The sequence below is a fragment of the Pseudophryne corroboree genome, chromosome 7 (assembly GCF_028390025.1).
Source record: "Pseudophryne corroboree isolate aPseCor3 chromosome 7, aPseCor3.hap2, whole genome shotgun sequence".
NCBI lineage: Eukaryota > Metazoa > Chordata > Amphibia > Anura > Myobatrachidae > Pseudophryne > Pseudophryne corroboree.
In genome coordinates, this window is record NC_086450.1 from 255,520,082 (window position 1) to 255,539,833 (window position 19,752).

General features: G+C 45.8%; 1 protein-coding gene across 3 annotated transcripts in view; it reads right to left on the reverse strand.

The window, feature by feature from the left end:
• The window catches only part of PGAP1 (post-GPI attachment to proteins inositol deacylase 1), a 1,346,394-nt gene that overhangs the window by 420,442 nt on the left and 906,200 nt on the right, over positions 1–19,752 (reverse strand). For all 3 annotated transcript variants that reach the window (XM_063934105.1, XM_063934104.1, XM_063934106.1), the window contains one exon: positions 18,750–18,825. In XM_063934105.1, coding sequence (XP_063790175.1) covers positions 18,750–18,825 — 76 coding nt within the window. The remainder of the gene's footprint in view (positions 1–18,749; positions 18,826–19,752) is intronic.

The window sequence follows — 19,752 nt, forward strand, 5'->3', positions numbered from 1 at the left end:
CCAGTGGTAATGCCGCTGCAGTCATGACCCCAGTAGTTTAACCCACCTTTAGTTTAGCCCCTGTAGTTTAGTCCTCATGTAGTTTGCCCCATGTAGTTTAGCCCCCAGTAGTAATGCCCCCAGTAGTTTAGACCGAGTTAGTTTGCCCTCAATAGTTTAACCCCCCTGTAGTTATGCCCCCATTAGTTTAGCCCCATTGTAGTTTAGCCTCATGTAGTTTGCCCCCAGTAGTTTAGCCCCACGTAGTTATGCCCCCAGTAGTTTAGCCCCATCGTAGTTTAGCCCCCAGTAGTAATGCCACCCTGTAGTTTAGCCCCCCTGTAGTTTAGCCCCCAAGTAATAATGCCCCCAGTAGTAAAGCCCCCATTGTTATGCCCCCAAGTAGTAATGCCACCCAGTAGTAATGCCCCTGTAGTTATGCCCCCAGTAGTAATGCACCCCTGTAGTTATGTTCCCAGTAGTAAAGCCCCCAGTGGTAATGCCCCCAGTAGTAATGCACCCCAGTAGTTAGCCCCCTTGTATTTTGCACCCAGTAGCTTGCTCCCTAGTAGTTTGCCCCCTTGTAGTTAGCCCCCTGTAGCTTGCCCCCAGTAGAAGCACCACTAATACACACACACATATGGTAAAAAAAACAAAACACACCATAATCACCAAGCCCCGCTCCTGCGTCCGGCTTTCGCTGTGGAGAGAGCTGGTAACACAATCTCAGCAGGCGCCCGGCATGGTGAGCCGGAGGAGTCAGAACTGCGTTCCGTCTCCAAGTGGAACTGATAGAACACAGTTCTGCCCCGTTCCGGCTCACTTTAACCCCTGGGAATAACTAAGACTAATGCCCACTCATATATCCTCGATCACACATATGAATTTCAGAATCCAGTTTCTGGATTTTACGCTCAGGTATAAATCACATATTGTGATCTTGCATATGTTTAATATGGTTCTATGGCCTAGGGTACATTCCATCTAGTAATCATGTTTTATCATATGAAATGCCAGGTATAGAGACAGTCAATCTTAAGGTTCTAAATCAGTTGGCATGTACTAAAACTGTTTTCAGTAATTCCAATTTTAACCACTCCACAACACAAGAAGGGGTCTATTTACTAAGCTTTTTATTGAGATAAAGTGGATAGAGATAAAGTACCACCCAATCAGCTCCTAACTGTCACTTTTTTAAACCCAGCTTGTGACTTGACAGACAGTGATTGGCTGGTACTTTATCTCCGTCCATTTTATTTCCATCCAAGGCTTAGTAAAAAGACCCCTAAATATCCACATCAATGTATTAAAAATAAACATGGTACTGTATAAGCAGTGCATAGCAGGACACCCTATGCATATTTCACACAGGGCTTTATCAAGGCTATGGTGTCATAGTCCGCCAAGTCTGGAACAGATATATACCGTTATGGCAAGAACTTACCGTTGATAACGGGATTTCTCCTATGTCCACAGGTATCCACAGGATAACATTGGGATATGCCGGAGCGACAGCGGAAATGGCACCAAACAGTCACAAGCTTTCTGGCCTCCCAGGATGCATCTGGCTCCTCCATATAATCCCGCCTACCGACTCAGTCAAATAAGTTGTTTTCACAGCAATTAGGCAGGAGCATCATGTAGAACAATATTCAGGCGATAAGAACACACATGCACACCCTTCCATACAAGAGGAAAGAGGTTTAGTGATTGTAAAGATCCTCAAATCAGATGCGCCAGGGTGGGATAACTGTGGACATAGGAGAAATACCATTATCAACAGTGAGTTCTTACCATAACGGTATATTTCTCTGGCTGGGTCCACAGGTTATCCACAGGATAACATTGGAATTCCCAAAGCTATTATTAGTGGTTGGGACGCTCCTGATTAACCAGGAGAAACTTTCGCCCAAATTCTGCGTCATTAGAAGCAAAAGTATCAAAGGCATAATGTCTAATGAATGTGTTAATGGAAGACCATGTGACTGCCTTACAAATCTGTTCTGCTGAAGCACCATCATGTGCCTCCCATGAAGGACCTACCCTACGTGTACAGTGTGCAGAGACATTAGACGGAACAGGGAGATCAGCACGAGAATATGCTTCTGAAATTGTCATTAGAAGCCATCTTGCTAGCGTCTGTTTAGTAGCAGGCCATCCTCTTTTGTGAAAACCATAGAGAATGAAAAGAGAATCTGTCTTTCTGATGGCACTAGTACGATCCACGTAAATTCGTAATGCACGGACTACGTCCAGCGACGCTTCTCCCGCAGAAAGTCCTGATACCTGAAAAGCCGGGACTACAATTTCTTCGTTCAGGTGAAACTTTGAGACCACCTTCGTAAGATAACCAGATCTAGTTCTGAGAACTGCTTTATCTGGATAAAAGATCAGAAACGGAGACTTACACGACAGTGCTCCTAAATCTGATACTCTTCTAGCTGTCAGTAGAAAGAGAACTTTAGCCGTTAACCATTTAAGATCTGCTCTCTTAAGTGGTTCAAACGGAGCCCCCTGAAGGATTTTAAGAACCAGATTTAAATCCCAGGGTACTGCAGGAGGAACAAACGGTGGTTGAATGTGCAACATTCCCTGAAAAAAAGTACAGGTTAGCAATCTTTCTCTGAAACCATACAGTTAATGCTGATACTTGGACTCTCAAAGAAGCCACTTTTAAACCCTTATCCATTCCTGCTTGCAGGAAATCCAAAATCCTGGATACTTTAAAAGATCTTGGATTCATACCTCTTTCGTTACACCAATGAATGTAGGCCTGTCATATTCAATGATAAATATGAGCTGAAGAAGGCTTTCTTGCTCTAAGCATGGTTTGAATTACCTGTTAAACCTCTTGATTTTAGGATACAGGTTTCAACAGCCACACCGTCAAAGACAGCCATTCCAGATGGCTGTGATAACAAGGCCCCTGCATTAGTAGATCTGGCCGTTGAGGAAGCAGAATTGGAGCTTCCATGGACATCCTTAGTAGATCTATATACCAATGCCTTCTGGGCCAGGCTGGAGCTATTAGAATTAGGACTCCCTTTGCTTGCTTTATTTTCCTCACCACCCTGGGTAACTGGGTAAATTGGAGTAAATAGATATGCCAGATGAAATTCCTGTCACGATCCGGGTATCTGGACGCCATTACCTGCCGTTTAGGTGTCTTCTGAGACTGGCCCAGCGTTCCAAGTCCGGATCTCATCTGTGTCAACACTCTGCACATCCCTCCTGTCATTCTGAGACACTACCACAGCGGCGCCATGTTTGAATCCAACATGGCATCTCCCGTCCTCCGCGGCCTCCGCCGCCGTTACTGTGTTATTGTTGCAGGTTCTCAGAATCGTGTATCATGCCTGCCGCAGCCTCTGCTGCCCTCCAAGTGTCTCAGCATATAACTGTCATCTGGCGTTTCCTGTCCTCCGCGGCCGGCGCCGCCATTATCATTATGTTTGCACATTTCATTTCAAACCAGTTTTCCCTCCAGGTTCCAGCATGGGCGCAGCCATGTTGGATTTGATCACATGCTCCAATTCCTCCAATCCACCGTCTCTGGAATCTGCATAATTGCCCAGCCAATGCCTGCATAGCAGCAGGTATAAGTATCCTGTGTCTGGGCCAGATAGAGGTCAGTGCTTTGAAAGTCATACCTTGTTCCAGTCTCTCTCTCCTGTGGCTTGTTTTCTCCAGGTTCCAGTTCCTGTCTCCAGCATCCACAAAGAGACCCGCACCTGCTTTCCATCTTGCGGTGCAGCCTGACTCTACAGTCTTCCGTGGCTGTCCAAGTTTCCAGCTATCTACAATCTGCTTCCAGCAGCCAACTTTCAACAGATTTCAGCTTCTACTAAACACCGGTGCTGATCCAGCGGATCCTATCTTACCAGCAGTATCCACTACCACCGGTAATCATTTATCAGCTATTCTGTTTCTACGCTCCCTAGCATCTCACATCATCCACTCTGTGTTTTATCACCTGGCTGGTTCCATCCAGCATCCACTCCGTGACTTTAGTACCTGGCTGATTCCATTCAGCATCCACCCTGTGTTTCATCACCTGGCTGATTCCACTCAGCATCCACTCCGTGTCTTACCACCTGGCTGGTTCCATCCAACTGATACAGCAGCTTACTCAAGTTACCAAATTCACCTGTTACAACTACTGGCATGTTCCTTGGCTATTTCTACTACTACAACCAGGCCTGGTAAGGTGATTCCATCAAATGACTTTTACATCTGTTCTCAACCTACCAGTGCTCTGAGATACCTTCTATGGTTATGTGTTCCAGGAACTGTGTTATTTGCCACTGTCTTTGCTGAACCTTGAATGCTGCTTGTTATCACACAGAGTCTGTTAATAAACTTTTATTTTGAATTTTAAACTGGTTGTTATGGTCACACCTTCGGGTATCATTCTGCACTTACATGTCCAGGGGTCTGATTAAACCTCCCAAGTTTAATTTCATCTCAGCCCCTACAACTGAGGCTTCCTCCCGTCAGCTCAAACCCTCAGTTGTGACAATTCCCATTTGACAGTGCGTCTACAAGGATCGCCCCGGGATCCTTTTTTCTCGACTCGTATGCCGGAACATTGCTGTTCCAACGGGACACCATGAGATCTATCTCTGGCAGACCCTATCTGTTTACTAGAGTTTGAAATACTTCCGAGTGTAATGCCCATTCGGTCTCCTGAATGGTGTGTCGACTGAGAAAATCCGCTTCCAAGTTAACTACTCCCGGCACAAACACTGCGGACAATGGGCCTCATTCCGAGTTGATTGCTAGCTGTCATTGTTCGCAGCGCTGCAATTATGCAAAAAAAAATCGGCACTTCTGCGCAAACATACGGCCCACAGTACGCACACGCAAAGTACTTTCACACAAAACTATGCAGTTTTACACAAGGGCGAGCGACGCTTTTCTGTTGATCTGCTGATCGGTGAGTGATTGACAGGAAGTGGGTGTTTCTGTGTGGTAACTGACCATTTTCTGGGAGTGTGCTGAAAAACGCAGGCGTGGCAGGTGAAAACGCAGGCGTGCCTGGGGAAACGGAGGAGTGGCTGGCCGAACGCAGGGCATGTTTGTGACGTCAAAGCAGGTACTAAACTGACTGAAGTGATCGCAAGATAGGAGTATGTCTGGAGCTACTCAGAAACTGCATGAAAAATTTCACGAGCAGTTCTGCTAACCTTTCGTTCGCACTTCTGCTAAGCTAAGATACACTCTCAGAGGGAGGCGGCTTAGCGTTTGCACTGCTGCTAAAAACAGCTAGCAAGCGATCAACAGAATGAGGGCCCATGCCGGAAGATGAAGTTCTGCCCATCTTAGTATGTGAGTTACTTCTTCCATCAGTCTTTTGCTGTGAGTCCCTCTCTGATGGTTAAGGTACACTACTGCTGTTGCATTGTCTGAACAGATCTGGACTGATCTTCCCTGCAGAATGTCCTTTGCCTGAGCTAGAGCCATATATATGGCCCTTATTTCCAACACATTTATTGGCAGGCAACTTTCCTTCGTGGAACATTTTGCCTGGAACCAAACACTTTCGAACACTGCTCCCCAGCCTTGAAGACTGGCATCCGTTGTCAGTACTTTCCAATCTGCTATCCAAAAGGGTATCCCCTTGTCTAGATGGTCCATCTGTAGCCACCAGGCTAGTGACCTTCTTACGTTTACTGGAAGCTTTATCATCTGTCTTTTTATGGTCTGTTTTCCATTCCATCTGGTTAGAATGAGGTGCTGTAGGGGTCTGGAGTGGAATTGTGCATATTCCACGATGTCGAATGTTGACCCCATCAGACCCATCAGTCACATTGCTGCATGGACTGAAACTGTCTGAATGTGCAACAATTCCTGAGTCATTACCTGTACCTTGGATATCTTCTTCTCCGGTAAGATAATTCTTTGCAGACTTGAATCCAATATGGCCCCCAAGTGAACCATCCATTGGGATGGACTCAGAGATGACTTTTCCCTGTTTATGAGCCATCCGTGTCTCTGTAGACAAGCTATTGTCTGTTGGAGATGGTCCAAGATTAACTCCTGGGATTGAGCCAGGATTAAAAGATTGTCGATGTATGGAACAATTCTTATCCCCTGCTTGCGGAGATAAGCTGCCATAACCACCATAATTTTGGTAAATACCCTAGGGGCTGTTGCTAGCCCAAAGGGCAAAGCCTGGAACTGAAAATGTTGCTGGAGGGTGATGGGACCGTGCTATGGACACATGCAAGTAAGCAGCCTGTACATCCAGATGTACCATGCAATCTCCTGGATCCATAGCCAATACTATGGAGTGTAACGTCTCCAGGTGAAACTTTGGAACCCAAATGTATTTGTTTAACCTCTTGAGATTGAGAATTGGTCGGAATGATCCATTTGGCTTCTGGATCAAAAATAGGTTTAAGTAAAACCTCCATCCCCTTTGTGTCAAGGGTACCAGAATAATTACCCTCGACTCTATACGAGATGGGCTGGTGCAAAAGAACATTAGAGGAGGCTGCTTCTTAAAAAGGAAACCATAACTGAGAGATACCACCTTCTGCACCCAAGCATCTGTCGTCGACTGCTGCCAAATGTGTGCAAAGTGAAGGAGTCGGCCCACAACCCTGGAATCCTCCAGGCGGAGGCCCGTACCCTCAAACTGATGGCTTCTGCTCTGGTTTGGAAGCGGGCCGTCTATTGGCCAACTGCTTCTTACCCCTAGTTGATTTATTGTACTGGGGTTGGTTAGCCTCAACCTTTCCTTTTGATCTACTTTTCCATCGAAACGGACAAATTTTGACCCCCTCGGTTCAGGGTTATAACTAGCCAAAAAACCTGACCTTTTTGGATTCAGCTTCCGATTCCAGAATATCTGTCAATTGCTTTCCGAACAGAATATTCCCAGTGAAAGGCAACACTTCAAGAGCTTTCTTGGATTCTGCATCCGCTTTCCAAGTACGTAGCCAGACTGCTGTACGAGCGGCTACCGTTAAGGCTGATGCTTTAGAAGCAATCATACCCATATCAATTGCTGCTTCTTCCAAATATTGCGCAGCTTGTTTTATATAGCCTAGCTGAGACTCCTGCTCCCTGGTAGGTGCGGATAGGCCATTCTCTCGTTCCTCCACCCATTCTACCATTACTTTCGCCATCCAGGCTGAAGCCATAGCTGGCCTTACCACAGCCCCTGAGAGAGAAAAAAAAATATTTTTCAAGAAACTATCTACTCTTCTATCTGTGACATCATCCAGTGAGGTAGACGGCAATGGTAAAACAGACTTACGCACAAGTCGTACAACATGTGCATCTACATTAGGAGGAACTTCCCTTTTTGAACAGTCCCCAGCTGGAAAAAGATAATAAAAATCCAATTTCTTCGGAATCTTATACTTCTTATTGGGTGTAGACCAAGGTCCTACCATAATTTCAATCAAATTCTCTGACTCTGGAAACTCAGTCCTAACCGATTTTGGACGTTTAAACACAGGTGTTTTAGATTTTGACACTGCTTTGGCTGGTTCCTCCAGACACAGAATAGCCTTCATGGCATCAATAAGCTTAGCTATATCCTCTGTGCTGAAACCCTCCGACTGATCATCATATGGGGTATTTCAATACCATGTTTCCTCATCTGTTGTATCATCTTGTGTAGTCTGTAACATGGATGTATCTACCCTTGTATTAATAGCCTGGCTACTTGTAGAAGCTGTTGGCATCAAACCATAAGAAGGGAGCTGCATGCATGGGTTAATAGTGTAACCTATTCCCGGGGGTGGAACTGCAGGTGATAATTTGTCCGCTATTGTAGACATAGTCTGTGTGAACACACCCCACGGTGGCTCTACTGGTTGCTGCACTAGAGCCTGCTTTTTAGTTTGCTTATATACAAAACAGTTTGCACATGACCCCTCATAAGTAAGATACTGGGCTATTCCATCCAAAATCCCTATTTCACAAGATAAAGTATCCTCGTCACTTTTGCAGCTCACAGACATGGTAAATAAACCAGTTTTAACAAAGCTACACTCTCTGTGACTGAAAATCACTTATATAGATATAGAAGTGATATCAATCTGACCACACCTGCACCTGAATTGAGGTTCAGAAACAATACTTGACAAACATATAAAAGTCAGCAATCACACTAGCAGTCACATGTTAATTATTAGACATTGTCATATGAGAATACAATCAACCACAAAATACTTTTCTAGTATGTAGGAGTACAATTACTGCACTTCTGTTTTTAAACAGCTATTACCACCAGTTTTTTCAGACATGTTATGCAGAAAACAAAGGTATTCTACAGGTCTCATATACATTGTGTACCAAAATTAACTATTCATACTAACAAGTAGATAGGATTTTAGTACTGTATAACCCTTACTCAGTTAGAGTGGGATACAGGGAGACTCACCCCACTTCCAGAATCGATCAATATGCCCGAAAGACGCTGAGTGGATTCATACACTACTGGTGTACACTGCCGCTCCGGTAACTGGTAAGAGACACAGAGCTCAATAACGGACCCAGACGCTCAGAGAACGATGAGTGTATGCAGACGCTCCTGTCTGCGAGCTGGCCTTGGCGGCCCCTAGTGTACACAATCGCAGCATCTAAGCTGCAACCAAGTACCCTCGTGGTAGCGTCTGAGACGGAAGTGAAGTCATCAGTTCATAGACGGGAGACGCACGGAAACTGGTCATGAACTAGGGGGAAGGGCGACCAGGAGAGCGACTGACCCCCCATCTGACAAACTCCAAGGATCGTGGCCTCAGCCTAGTCCTGGCACATATGATCCCTGAAGCAGAGCGCTGGAGCACTTAAGAGTGGCAGCGCATCAGCCACTGTTTGTAGTCTCCTCCAATACAGTGCGGCTGTGTCCGAATTCCTCTAGTAAGTGGAATTTATGCCTTACCTTCTCCCCATGCTCCGGCCACAGCCTGGTAACGTCTACTGGACCTGCTAGAACATCCAACACAGACACCTGTCGAGACAGCACTAATACCCAAGGGTAAGCATTGTTGCGACGCGGTGGGGAGATTTTGGAACAACTCTTTCCAGCATGTGTTTAAGATGCTGTTAAGAAAGATCACTCAAAACATAGTAAGACTATAAAAATAAAATAACAAAAGCTTAGGGCTGCCTTAACAGCAGCCCTGTGACCATGGTCCGGCTCCTGCCGCACCAAACAAAAAAATGATTTGACTGAGTCGGTGGGCAGGATTATATGGAGGAGCCCGATGCATCCTGGGAGGCCAGAAAGCTTGTGACTGGTGCCATTTCCGCTGTCACTCCGGCATATCTCAATGTTATCCTGTTGATAACCTGTGGACCCAGCCGGAAAAACAGGAACATTCCACCAATCAAAGCAGGTGAGTAATAATGAAAGGGACAATAAAAATGGAGGTGTGTCAGATCAAGAGAGGACAGTTTTATACAAATCGGTGTATCTTTATACTATAGTATCCTAATTGTACCAGGTAGTGATCCACTCATTTGGGGATTGGCTATCTCATAGGGATACAAACTATATAATATTGGGATGGCCACAAATTTTGAACATAAGAAAGAAAAAGACGGGGAAGGGGGAGGGGAATACATCTCATACAGATGTGTCCTCCTACATCCTTGCTGCCGTCATGTTAAATAACCCTTCTAGTCATGCAATGCTGTGGCGTAACTCGGTAGCACTGAGCATCTTTATGTGTGAATTTTTCTGTTAAGTTCATCTTATGTTATGATACACAACTGCATGTGAATGAAACCCCTAGAACCTCCTACTGAGATCTTCTGCCAGTGATAACCACCCGTTGTTCCCACAGAGTTTTATACACTCACTGGTATTTAGGCGGTTGCCTGGACTTAAGGTCATGCAGTAGGGGCTCATTCAATGCAAGAGTGATTGCAAGGTATTGGCTAGAGTAAACACGGATACACTGGAAGAGTAGAAGTTATTTCTGATCAGAGTATCAGGATTACACACAGGTGAATAGTAGACAATGATCCATAACAGTAAGACTTATAGTAATGGTATCAACTCAGAATCCACACAGTATGTAACTTGAACAGCTTTCAGAAATAATAGCAGCATAAAGTCCAGCACAACATACAGTTGAAAAGCAGAAGTACTTATAGTTCATGAAGGTAATCAGCAGAATAGTAATTACTGATTAAGCATAGAAACATATGACTTTGCAGCTGGTAATCAGCATAGATGGAATTCACTGTACATTTTTAGTAGTACTTGCAGTTAGTAGATACAAGAATAAAATTCCTCAAAAACTTAATAAGTGGAAACAGAAACGGCAGGCATATGCAGAGAGGGAGACCAGGACAACAACACTCATGGAATGAACCAGGCAGCAGCACTGAGGTAAAAGCTTTCACCAGCGTTGACCATGCAGCACTGCCTGGGTAATAACAAAGTTAAGAACAAATCGGCAGCTGTGGAGAGGACTAGCCTCCCTAATGAGATACTCACATCAGCTGCGATCGGCTGTGTGGATGTATTCTTCGTAAAACCCATCGCACAGCAAATATCCGCTTTGTACTGGGCAACACACCTGAGCATTGCGATGCATACACATGCAAAGGTCTGACCTGATCGCAGCGCTGCAAAAAACGCTAGCGAGCGATCGGGTCTGAATTAGGCCCTTAGTCGCATCCCTATGCACAAGCATGTTATGCTGATTAAAGTGATATGCAACATGCCTATATTCTGTGTGTGACTGCGGCTGTATCTGCATACAAAATGACACTTTATAGTGTTTTCCTGGAAATCACTGTAACATAGTATTTTGTATGCAGACACAGGCACAAACTCACTCAGAATATAGTCATGTCACATATTTTAATCAGCAAGCGTCCTATTTGCATAGTGATGCAAAAAAGACACATTTCCGCACCAAAAAAAACAAAAAAACACCCAACATTAGCAGAGTTGTCCAGGAAATGCTGGCTCACTCACTACAGGCATCTCACAGTGCATAGTGTATAGAGGCTAGATGAATGGAGACACATCAGTAAAGTGCATAACATGATAACATAACTGGACCTCAGTGTCTCAAGCCCAGAAGGTCTGGCAGGGGAAGAGGTAGCACAAAGTACTTGAAATAAAATGGGATATGCAGGTGGGAACTCACAGAAGGCCTGCACAAATGGGTATTACAATCCCAACAAATATGAATGAAGGAACCTATTATGAGGCAGTTTCTCCACCAGAGAGTACAGAAAAAAGGATAAAATATGTGCAGTCTGGCAGGAACTAGGCACCAATGAAATAAAAGTTTTTGCAGAATCTCTTTAATACATTCACATATCGAGAATGTGATAGCTCTCAGCCATATATCAGACCAATTGTCTACATTTAGATCCTCAGCCAGATCAGACTCCCACTTGTCTCACATGGATTGGAAATGAGGGGCAAGGTGGTTTGGGGGCACAGTGGTAAAGGGTAAAGCTAAGACCCTTGGAAGCAGAACCCCAAAGACAGAATTTTTCACATAAAAAAACTGGTCATGCAGAGCCCGACAGGACAGGAAAACAAGTCAGATTTTTGCAGAAATTGATGAGATGTAAAAATAAGAATTTACTTACCGATAATTCTATTTCTCGGAGTCCGTAGTGGATGCTGGGGTTCCTGAAAGGACCATGGGGAATAGCGGCTCCGCAGGAGACAGGGCACAAAAAGTAAAGCTTTACGATCAGGTGGTGTGTACTGGCTCCTCCCCCTATGACCCTCCTCCAAGCCTCAGTTAGGTACTGTGCCCGGACGAGCGTACACAATAAGGAAGGATTTATGAATCCCGGGTAAGACTCATACCAGCCACACCAATCACACCGTACAACCTGTGATCTAAACCCAGTTAACAGTATGATAACAGCGGAGCCTCTGAAAAGATGGCTCACAACAATAATAACCCGATTTTTGTAACTATGTACAAGTAATGCAGATAATCCGCACTTGGGATGGGCGCCCAGCATCCACTACGGACTCCGAGAAATAGAATTATCGGTAAGTAAATTCTTATTTTCTCTATCGTCCTAGTGGATGCTGGGGTTCCTGAAAGGACCATGGGGATTATACCAAAGCTCCCAAACGGGCGGGAGAGTGCGGATGACTCTGCAGCACCGAATGAGAGAACTCCAGGTCCTCCTTAGCCAGGGTATCAAATTTGTAGAATTTTACAAACGTGTTCTCCCCCGACCACGTAGCCGCTCGGCAGAGTTGTAATGCCGAGACCCCTCGGGCAGCCGCCCAAGAAGAACCCACCTTCCTTGTGGAGTGGGCTTTTACCGATTTTGGCTGTGGCAGGCCTGCCACAGAATGTGCAAGCTGAATCGTACTACAAATCCAGCGAGCAATAGTCTGCTTAGACGCAGGAGCGCCCAACTTGTTGGGAGCATATAGTATAAACAACGAGTCAGATTTCCTGACTCCAGCTGTCCTTGAAATGTATATTTTTAAAGCTCTGACAACGTAAAACAACTTGGAGTCCTCCAAGTCGCTTGTAGCCGCAGGCACTACAATAGGTTGGTTCAGATGAAATGCTGACACCACCTTAGGGAGAAAATGCGGACGAGTCCGCAGTTCTGCCCTGTCTGAATGGAAAATCAGATATGGGCTTTTGTAAGATAAAGCTGCCAGTTCTGACACTCTCCTGGCCGAAGCCAGGGCTAGTAGCATGGTCACTTTCCATGTGAGATATTTCAAATCCACAGTTTTTAGTGGTTCAAACCAATGAGATTTGAAAAAGTCCAAAACAACATTGAGATCCCACGGTGCCACTGGAGGCACCACAGGGGGCTGTATATGCAGCACTCCCTTAACAAAAGTCTGGACTTCAGGAACTGAAGCCAATTCTTTTTGGAAGAAAATCGACAGGGCCGAAATTTGAACCTTAATAGATCCCAATTTGAGACCCATAGACAATCCTGATTGCAGGAAATGTAGGAATCGACCCAGTTGAAATTCCTCCGTCGGAGCACTCCGATCCTCGCACCACGCAACATATTTTCGCCAAATGCGGTGATAATGTTGCGCGGTTACTTCCTTCCTTGCTTTAATCAAAGTAGGAATGACTTCTTCCGGCATGCCTTTTTCCTTTAGGATCCGGCGTTCAACCGCCATGCCGTCAAACGCAGCCGCGGTAAGTCTTGAAACAGACAGGGACCCTGCTGAAGCAAGTCCCTTCTCAGAGGTAGAGGCCACGGATCTTCCATGATCATCTCTTGAAGTTCCGGGTGCCAAGTCCTTCTTGGCCAATCCGGAACCACTAGTATCGTTCTTACGCCTCTTTGCCGTATAATTCTCAATACTTTTGGTATGAGAGGCAGAGGAGGAAACACATACACCGACTGGTACACCCAAGGCGTTACCAGCGCGTCCACAGCTATTGCCTGCGGATCTCTTGACCTGGCGCAATACCTGTCCAGTTTTTTGTTGAGGCGAGACGCCATCATGTCCACCATTGGTCTTTCCCAACGGGTTACCAGCATGTGGAAAACTTCTGGATGAAGTCCCCACTCTCCCGGGTGAAGGTCGTGTCTGCTGAGGAAGTCTGCTTCCCAGTTGTCCACTCCCGGGATGAACACTGCTGACAGTGCTATCACATGATTCTCTGCCCAGCGAAGAATCCTTGCAGCTTCTGCCATTGCACCCCTGCCTCTTGTGCCGCCCTGTCTGTTCACATGGGCGACTGCCGTGATGTTGTCCGACTGGATCAACACCGGTTTTCTGCCTGGCTTAGAGCATTGTAGATTGCTCTTAGTTCCAGAATGTTTATGTGAAGAGACGTTTCCAGGCTCGACCACACGCCCTGGAAGTTTCTTCCTTGTGTGACTGCTCCCCAGCCTCTCAGGCTGGCGTCCGTGGTCACCAGGATCCAATCCTGTATGCCGAATCTGCGGCCCTCCAATAGATGAGCACTCTGCAACCACCACAGAAGAGATACCCTTGTCCTTGGAGACAGGGTTATCCGCTGGTGCATCTGAAGATGCGACCCTGACCATTTGTCCAACAGATCCCTCTGGAAAACTCTTGCGTGGAATCTGCCGAATGGAATTGCTTCGTAAGAAGCCACCATTTTTCCCAGGACTCTTGTGCATTGATGTACAGACACCTTTCCTGGTTTTAGGAGGTTCCTGACAAGCTCGGATAACTCCTTGGCTTTTTCCTCCGGGAGAAAAACCTTTTTCTGAACCGTGTCCAGAATCATCCCTAGGAACAGCAGACGTGTTGTCGGAATTAACTGGGATTTTGGAATATTCAGAATCCACCCGTGCTGTTTTAGCACTTCTTGAGACAGTGCTAATCCCATCTCTAGCTGTTCTCTGGACCTTGCCCTTATTAGGAGATCGTCCAAGTATGGGATAATTAATACGCCTTTTCTTCGAAGAAGAATCATCATCTCGGCCATTACCTTGGTAAAGACCCGAGGTGCCGTGGACAATCCGAACGGCAGCGTCTGAAACTGATAGTGACAGTTCTGTACGACGAACCTGAGGTACCCCTGGTGTGAGGGGTAAATTGGAACGTGGAGATACGCATCCTTGATGTCCAAGGATACCATAAAGTCCCCTTCTTCCAGGTTCGCTATCACTGCTCTGAGTGACTCCATCTTGAACTTGAACTTCTTTATGTACAGGTTCAAGGATTTCAGATTTAGAATAGGTCTTACCGAGCCATCCGGCTTCGGTACCACAAATAGAGTGGAATAATACCCCTTTCCTTGTTGTAAAAGGGGTACCTTGACTATCACCTGCTGAGAGTACAGCTTGTGAATGGCTTCCAAGACCGTCACCCTGTCGGAGGGGGACGTTGGTAAAGCAGACTTCAGGAAACGGCGAGGTGGATCCGTCTCTAGTTCCAACCTGTACCCCTGAGATATTATCTGCAGGATCCAGGGATCTACCTGCGAGTGAGTCCACTGCGCGCTGAAATTCTTGAGACGACCCCCCACCGCCCCCGAGTCCGCTTGAGAAGCCCCAGCGTCATGCTGAGGCTTTTGTAGAAGCGGGGGAGGGCTTCTGTTCCTGGGAAGGAGCTGCCTGTTGCTGTTTCTTCCCCCTTCCTCTGCCTCGTGGCAGATATGAATATCCCTTTGCTCTCTTGTTTTTAAAGGAACGAAAGGGCTGCGGTTGAAAAGTCGGTGTCTTTTTCTGTTGGGGAGTGACTTGAGGTAAAAAGGTGGATTTCCCGGCTGTAGCCGTGGCCACCAAATCCGATAGACCGACACCAAATAACTCCTCCCCTTTATACGGCAAAACTTCCATATGCCGTTTTGAGTCCGCATCGCCTGACCACTGTCGCGTCCATAAACTTCTTCTGGCCGAAATGGACATAGCACTTACCCGTGATGCCAGTGTGCAGATATCCCTCTGTGCATCACGCATATAAAGAAATGCATCCTTTATTTGCTCTAAAGACAGTAAAACATTGTCCCTATCCAGGGTATCAATATTTTCAATCAGGGACTCTGACCAAGCTACCCCAGCACTGCACATCCAGGCTGTCGCTATAGCTGGTCGTAGTATAACACCTGTATGTGTGTATATACTTTTTTGGATATTTTCCATCCTCCTATCTGCTGGATCTTTAAGTGCGGCCGTCTCAGGAGAGGGTAACGCCACTTGTTTTGATAAGCGTGTGAGCGCCTTGTCCACCCTAGGAGGTGTTTCCCAGCGCGCCCTAACCTCTGGCGGGAAAGGGTATAAAGCCAATAACTTCTTTGAAATTAGCATTTTTTTATCGGGGGCAACCCACGCTTCATCACACACCTCATTTAATTCATCTGATTCAGGAAAAACTATAGGTAGTTTTTTCACACCCCACATGATACCCTGTTTTGTGGTACCTGTAGTATCAGCAATATGTAACGCCTCCTTCATTGCCAAAATCATATAACGTGTGGCCCTACTAGAAAATACGGTTGATTCGTCACCGTCGCCACTGGAATCAGTGCCTGTGTCTGGGTCTGTGTCGACCGACTGAGGCAAAGGGCGTTTTACAGCCCCTGACGGTGTTTGAGGCGCCTGGACAGGCACTAATTGATTGTCCGGCCGTCTCATGTCGTCAAACGACTGCTTTAGCGTGTTGACACTATCCCGTAATTCCATAAATAAAGGCATCCATTCTGGTGTCGACCCCCTAGGAGGTGACATCCCCATATTTGGCAATTGCTCCGCCTCCACACCAATATCGTCCTCATACATGTCGACACACACGTACCGACACACAGCAGACACACAGGGAATGCTCTTAACGAAGACAGGACCCCACTAGCCCTTTGGGGAGACAGAGGGAGAGTTTGCCAGCACACACCAAAAGCGCTATATATGACAGGGATAGCCTTATAATAAGTGCTCCCTGTATAGCTGCTTTAATAATATAGTTTTGCCACAATTTTGCCCCCCCTCTCTTGTTTTACCCTGTTTCTGTAGTGCAGTGCAGGGGAGAGCCTTCCTGACCAGCGGAGCTGTGTGAGGAAAATGGCGCTGTGTGCTGAGGAGATAGGCCCCGCCCCTTTTTCGGCGGGCTCGTCTCCCGCTCTTTAGTGGATTCTGGCAGGGGTTAAATATCTCCATATAGCCCCCGGAGGCTATATGTGAGGTATTTTTAGCCAAAAAAGGTTTTCATTTGCCTCCCAGGGCGCCCCCCTCCCAGCGCCCTGCACCCTCAGTGACTGCCGTGTGAAGTGTGCTGAGAGGAAAATGGCGCACAGCTGCAGTGCTGTGCGCTACCTTAAGAAGACTGAGGAGTCTTCTGCCGCCGATTCTGGACCTCTTCTCGTTTCAGCATCTGCAAGGGGGCCGGCGGCGAGGCTCCGGTGACCATCCAGGCTGTACCTGTGATCGTCCCTCTGGATCTAATGTCCAGTAGCCAAGAAGCCAATCCATCCTGCACGCAGGTGAGTTCACTTCTTCTCCCCTAAGTCCCTCGTTGCAGTGATCCTGTTGCCAGCAGGACTCACTGTAAAATAAAAAACCTAAGCTAAACTTTTCTAAGCAGCTCTTTAGGAGAGCCACCTAGATTGCACCCTTCTCGGCCGGGCACAAAAATCTAACTGAGGCTTGGAGGAGGGTCATAGGGGGAGGAGCCAGTACACACCACCTGATCGTAAAGCTTTACTTTTTGTGCCCTGTCTCCTGCGGAGCCGCTATTCCCCATGGTCCTTTCAGGAACCCCAGCATCCACTAGGACGATAGAGAAAGTAGGAAAACTGAATTTCTGTGGAAGGGAATTAAAGGGTGGAAAAGCCCCCTTAACTAATAAACAGTTAAGGAAGCAGACCCAAGAGTGGCTCCAATGGGAGAAAGGGTGTGTTTGTGACGTCAAAATAGGAACTGAACAGTGATCGCAAGCGCTGAGTAGGTCTGAAGCTACTCTGAAATTGCACAACATTATTTTGTAGCCGCTGTGCGATCCTTTCGTTTGCACTTCTGTTAAGCCAAAATACACTCTCAGTGGGAGGCGGCATAGCGTTTGCACGGCTGCTAAAAACAGCTAGCGAGCGATCAACTCGGAATGACCCCCATAGTCTGTTACACAAGACCAGATCATGAAGAAAAAGTTAATGATCAGATGTGAATATGCTGCTGGGGGCCAAGCAGGACTAGAGTACTAGAGGATAACCAAAACCAAAGATGAGGGGAGAAAGGCAAACTCAATATCTACCTATACTTGGGACCCAGGTAGGGAGTGTAACTGGATACATTGTGCTAGTGGGTATGGGACTCAGGGTCGACATTGTCTAGGTCGACACACCTTAGGGTGACACCGATTGGTCGACAGTGAGTAGGTGAACACATGAAATAGTTTGACACAGCCATTAGGTCGACATAAAAAAGTTGACATGGAAAAAGGTCAACATGAGTTTTTTATGTTTTTTTTATGTCGTTTTAGTGCACTGTGTCCGCTTACAAGGCTCGCCATGCTTCGGAAAAGGTACCTCACCCTGCTACCGCTGCGCTCGGCACATGTTACTTTTCCCAATTGTATTCCACGTGGATCGTAAAGTATGAAAACGTTAAAAAAAATAAAAAAGTTAAAAACTCATGTTGATCCTTTTCCATGTTGACCTTCCTCGTGTCGACCGAATGGCCACATCGACCTATTTCCTGTGTCGGCATACTCACTGTCGACCAATGGGTGTCAACCTAGACACTGTAGACCTAGAGTCTGGATACCATGCTAGTTGGGCAGAGTAAAGCTGGGATGATAAAGGAGAACAAGGCTAATTGTGGGTCTCCTGTGGCCCAACAGAATGCCATGAGTAGGTCATGTCGTGTATATTGAAAGGCAGACAAATGTCCTATTAAAATGGTTAAAATTATTTATAGGTACTTTAAAATAATGAAGTGATAATGATATGCACTTTCAGCACCTAGAACCATGCCATACATCTACATTAATTGTTCACTTCAATTTAATTTTTTTTATTATCCTTTATTTATATAGTGCCACTAAATGTCTGTAGTGGCGTGCAGAGATAAGGTTAAATTGCATATGGAGAGAAACAGAGAAGCTATTTATGGGGAAAGAGAGAGATAATGGTTATGGAGAAACACAGGAGACTGGTGACAGAGAAACAGAGAGACTGGCAATAGAAACAGGAAGTATTGAGGTAAGCACCAGCACTTTTTTTAAGAAAAAAAAAAACACCAGCACTGACCTAAATTATTATCTAAGCAAGCTAGTTTTATGTGGAAAGGGTGCATACAATATTACATTCTCAAATCTGCTATGAAACATTAATTAATGATAATAACGTGCAACTTGTACATACCAAATGACAATGCATGTGTTACAGGCAATTGCATGGTGTTCAAATCTTCGTTTAAGAATTCACACTCCACCGAAAACTAAAAAAATTTCAAACAAAAATCAATGTAACCAGACAGATTCAAAAGGGCATATAACATATGTTGCATTTATGTGCCAAGTTGCACTTGTTTTCTTACTAGATAAAAAAAAGCTAAACTATTACCGCATGATGTTAGTAAATCAGCATTATTTCTTAATATGTTCCTTTAAATATTTTTACAGTCACGTCCTCATACATCTTTGCTGCAGTCATACCAAGCAGACCCCCTTGGCACACCAGGTCACATGAAACTCTGCTACAGTCAGGTGCTTTTTTTTTTTGTGGGTGAGGGGGGGAGGATGTGTCTCACATTAGGCATCTGCCACTGCATGGCACATTGGGGCTAGATGTATGAGGACACAGCTGTAGTCTTATCTTTATGAGACCGAGTTTATTGTACTTCTTCCCAGGCCTCCCTATTGCTTTAATAGGTAGCCTCTCCCCCAATCCTACCCCCATGAGACTTGTGATTTCACGGACTGGGTGTACGGCTTAGTAAATGACAGCATGAACCATTCATTTATATACAGTAGTGTACCAGCCGTGTTGTGTTTGTCATTTACTAAGCAGTATATCAAGTCTGTGAAATCACAAGTCTCACAGCGGGAGGGATTAGTGTTGGGGGAGACTACCTATTAAAGCCATTGGGAAGCCCAGGAAGAAGTATAGTAAACTCCGTCTCATAAAGATAGCACTTTCGTAATTTGAAAAGCTACACTTGTATTGTATATCTGTGTTAAAAATAGCATCCACAGCTTTTTTTCTAATTTTCCCCTATCAAGTTCCATTGGGTATGTAGTTATGTGATCGGCGGTCGAGAGACCGTCAGTCACTATACCGACGCTGGGATCTCGGTCGATTCAGAACCCGACAGTCGGCATGCTGACTAACAGCGACTATTCCCACTTGTGAGTGTCCACAACAC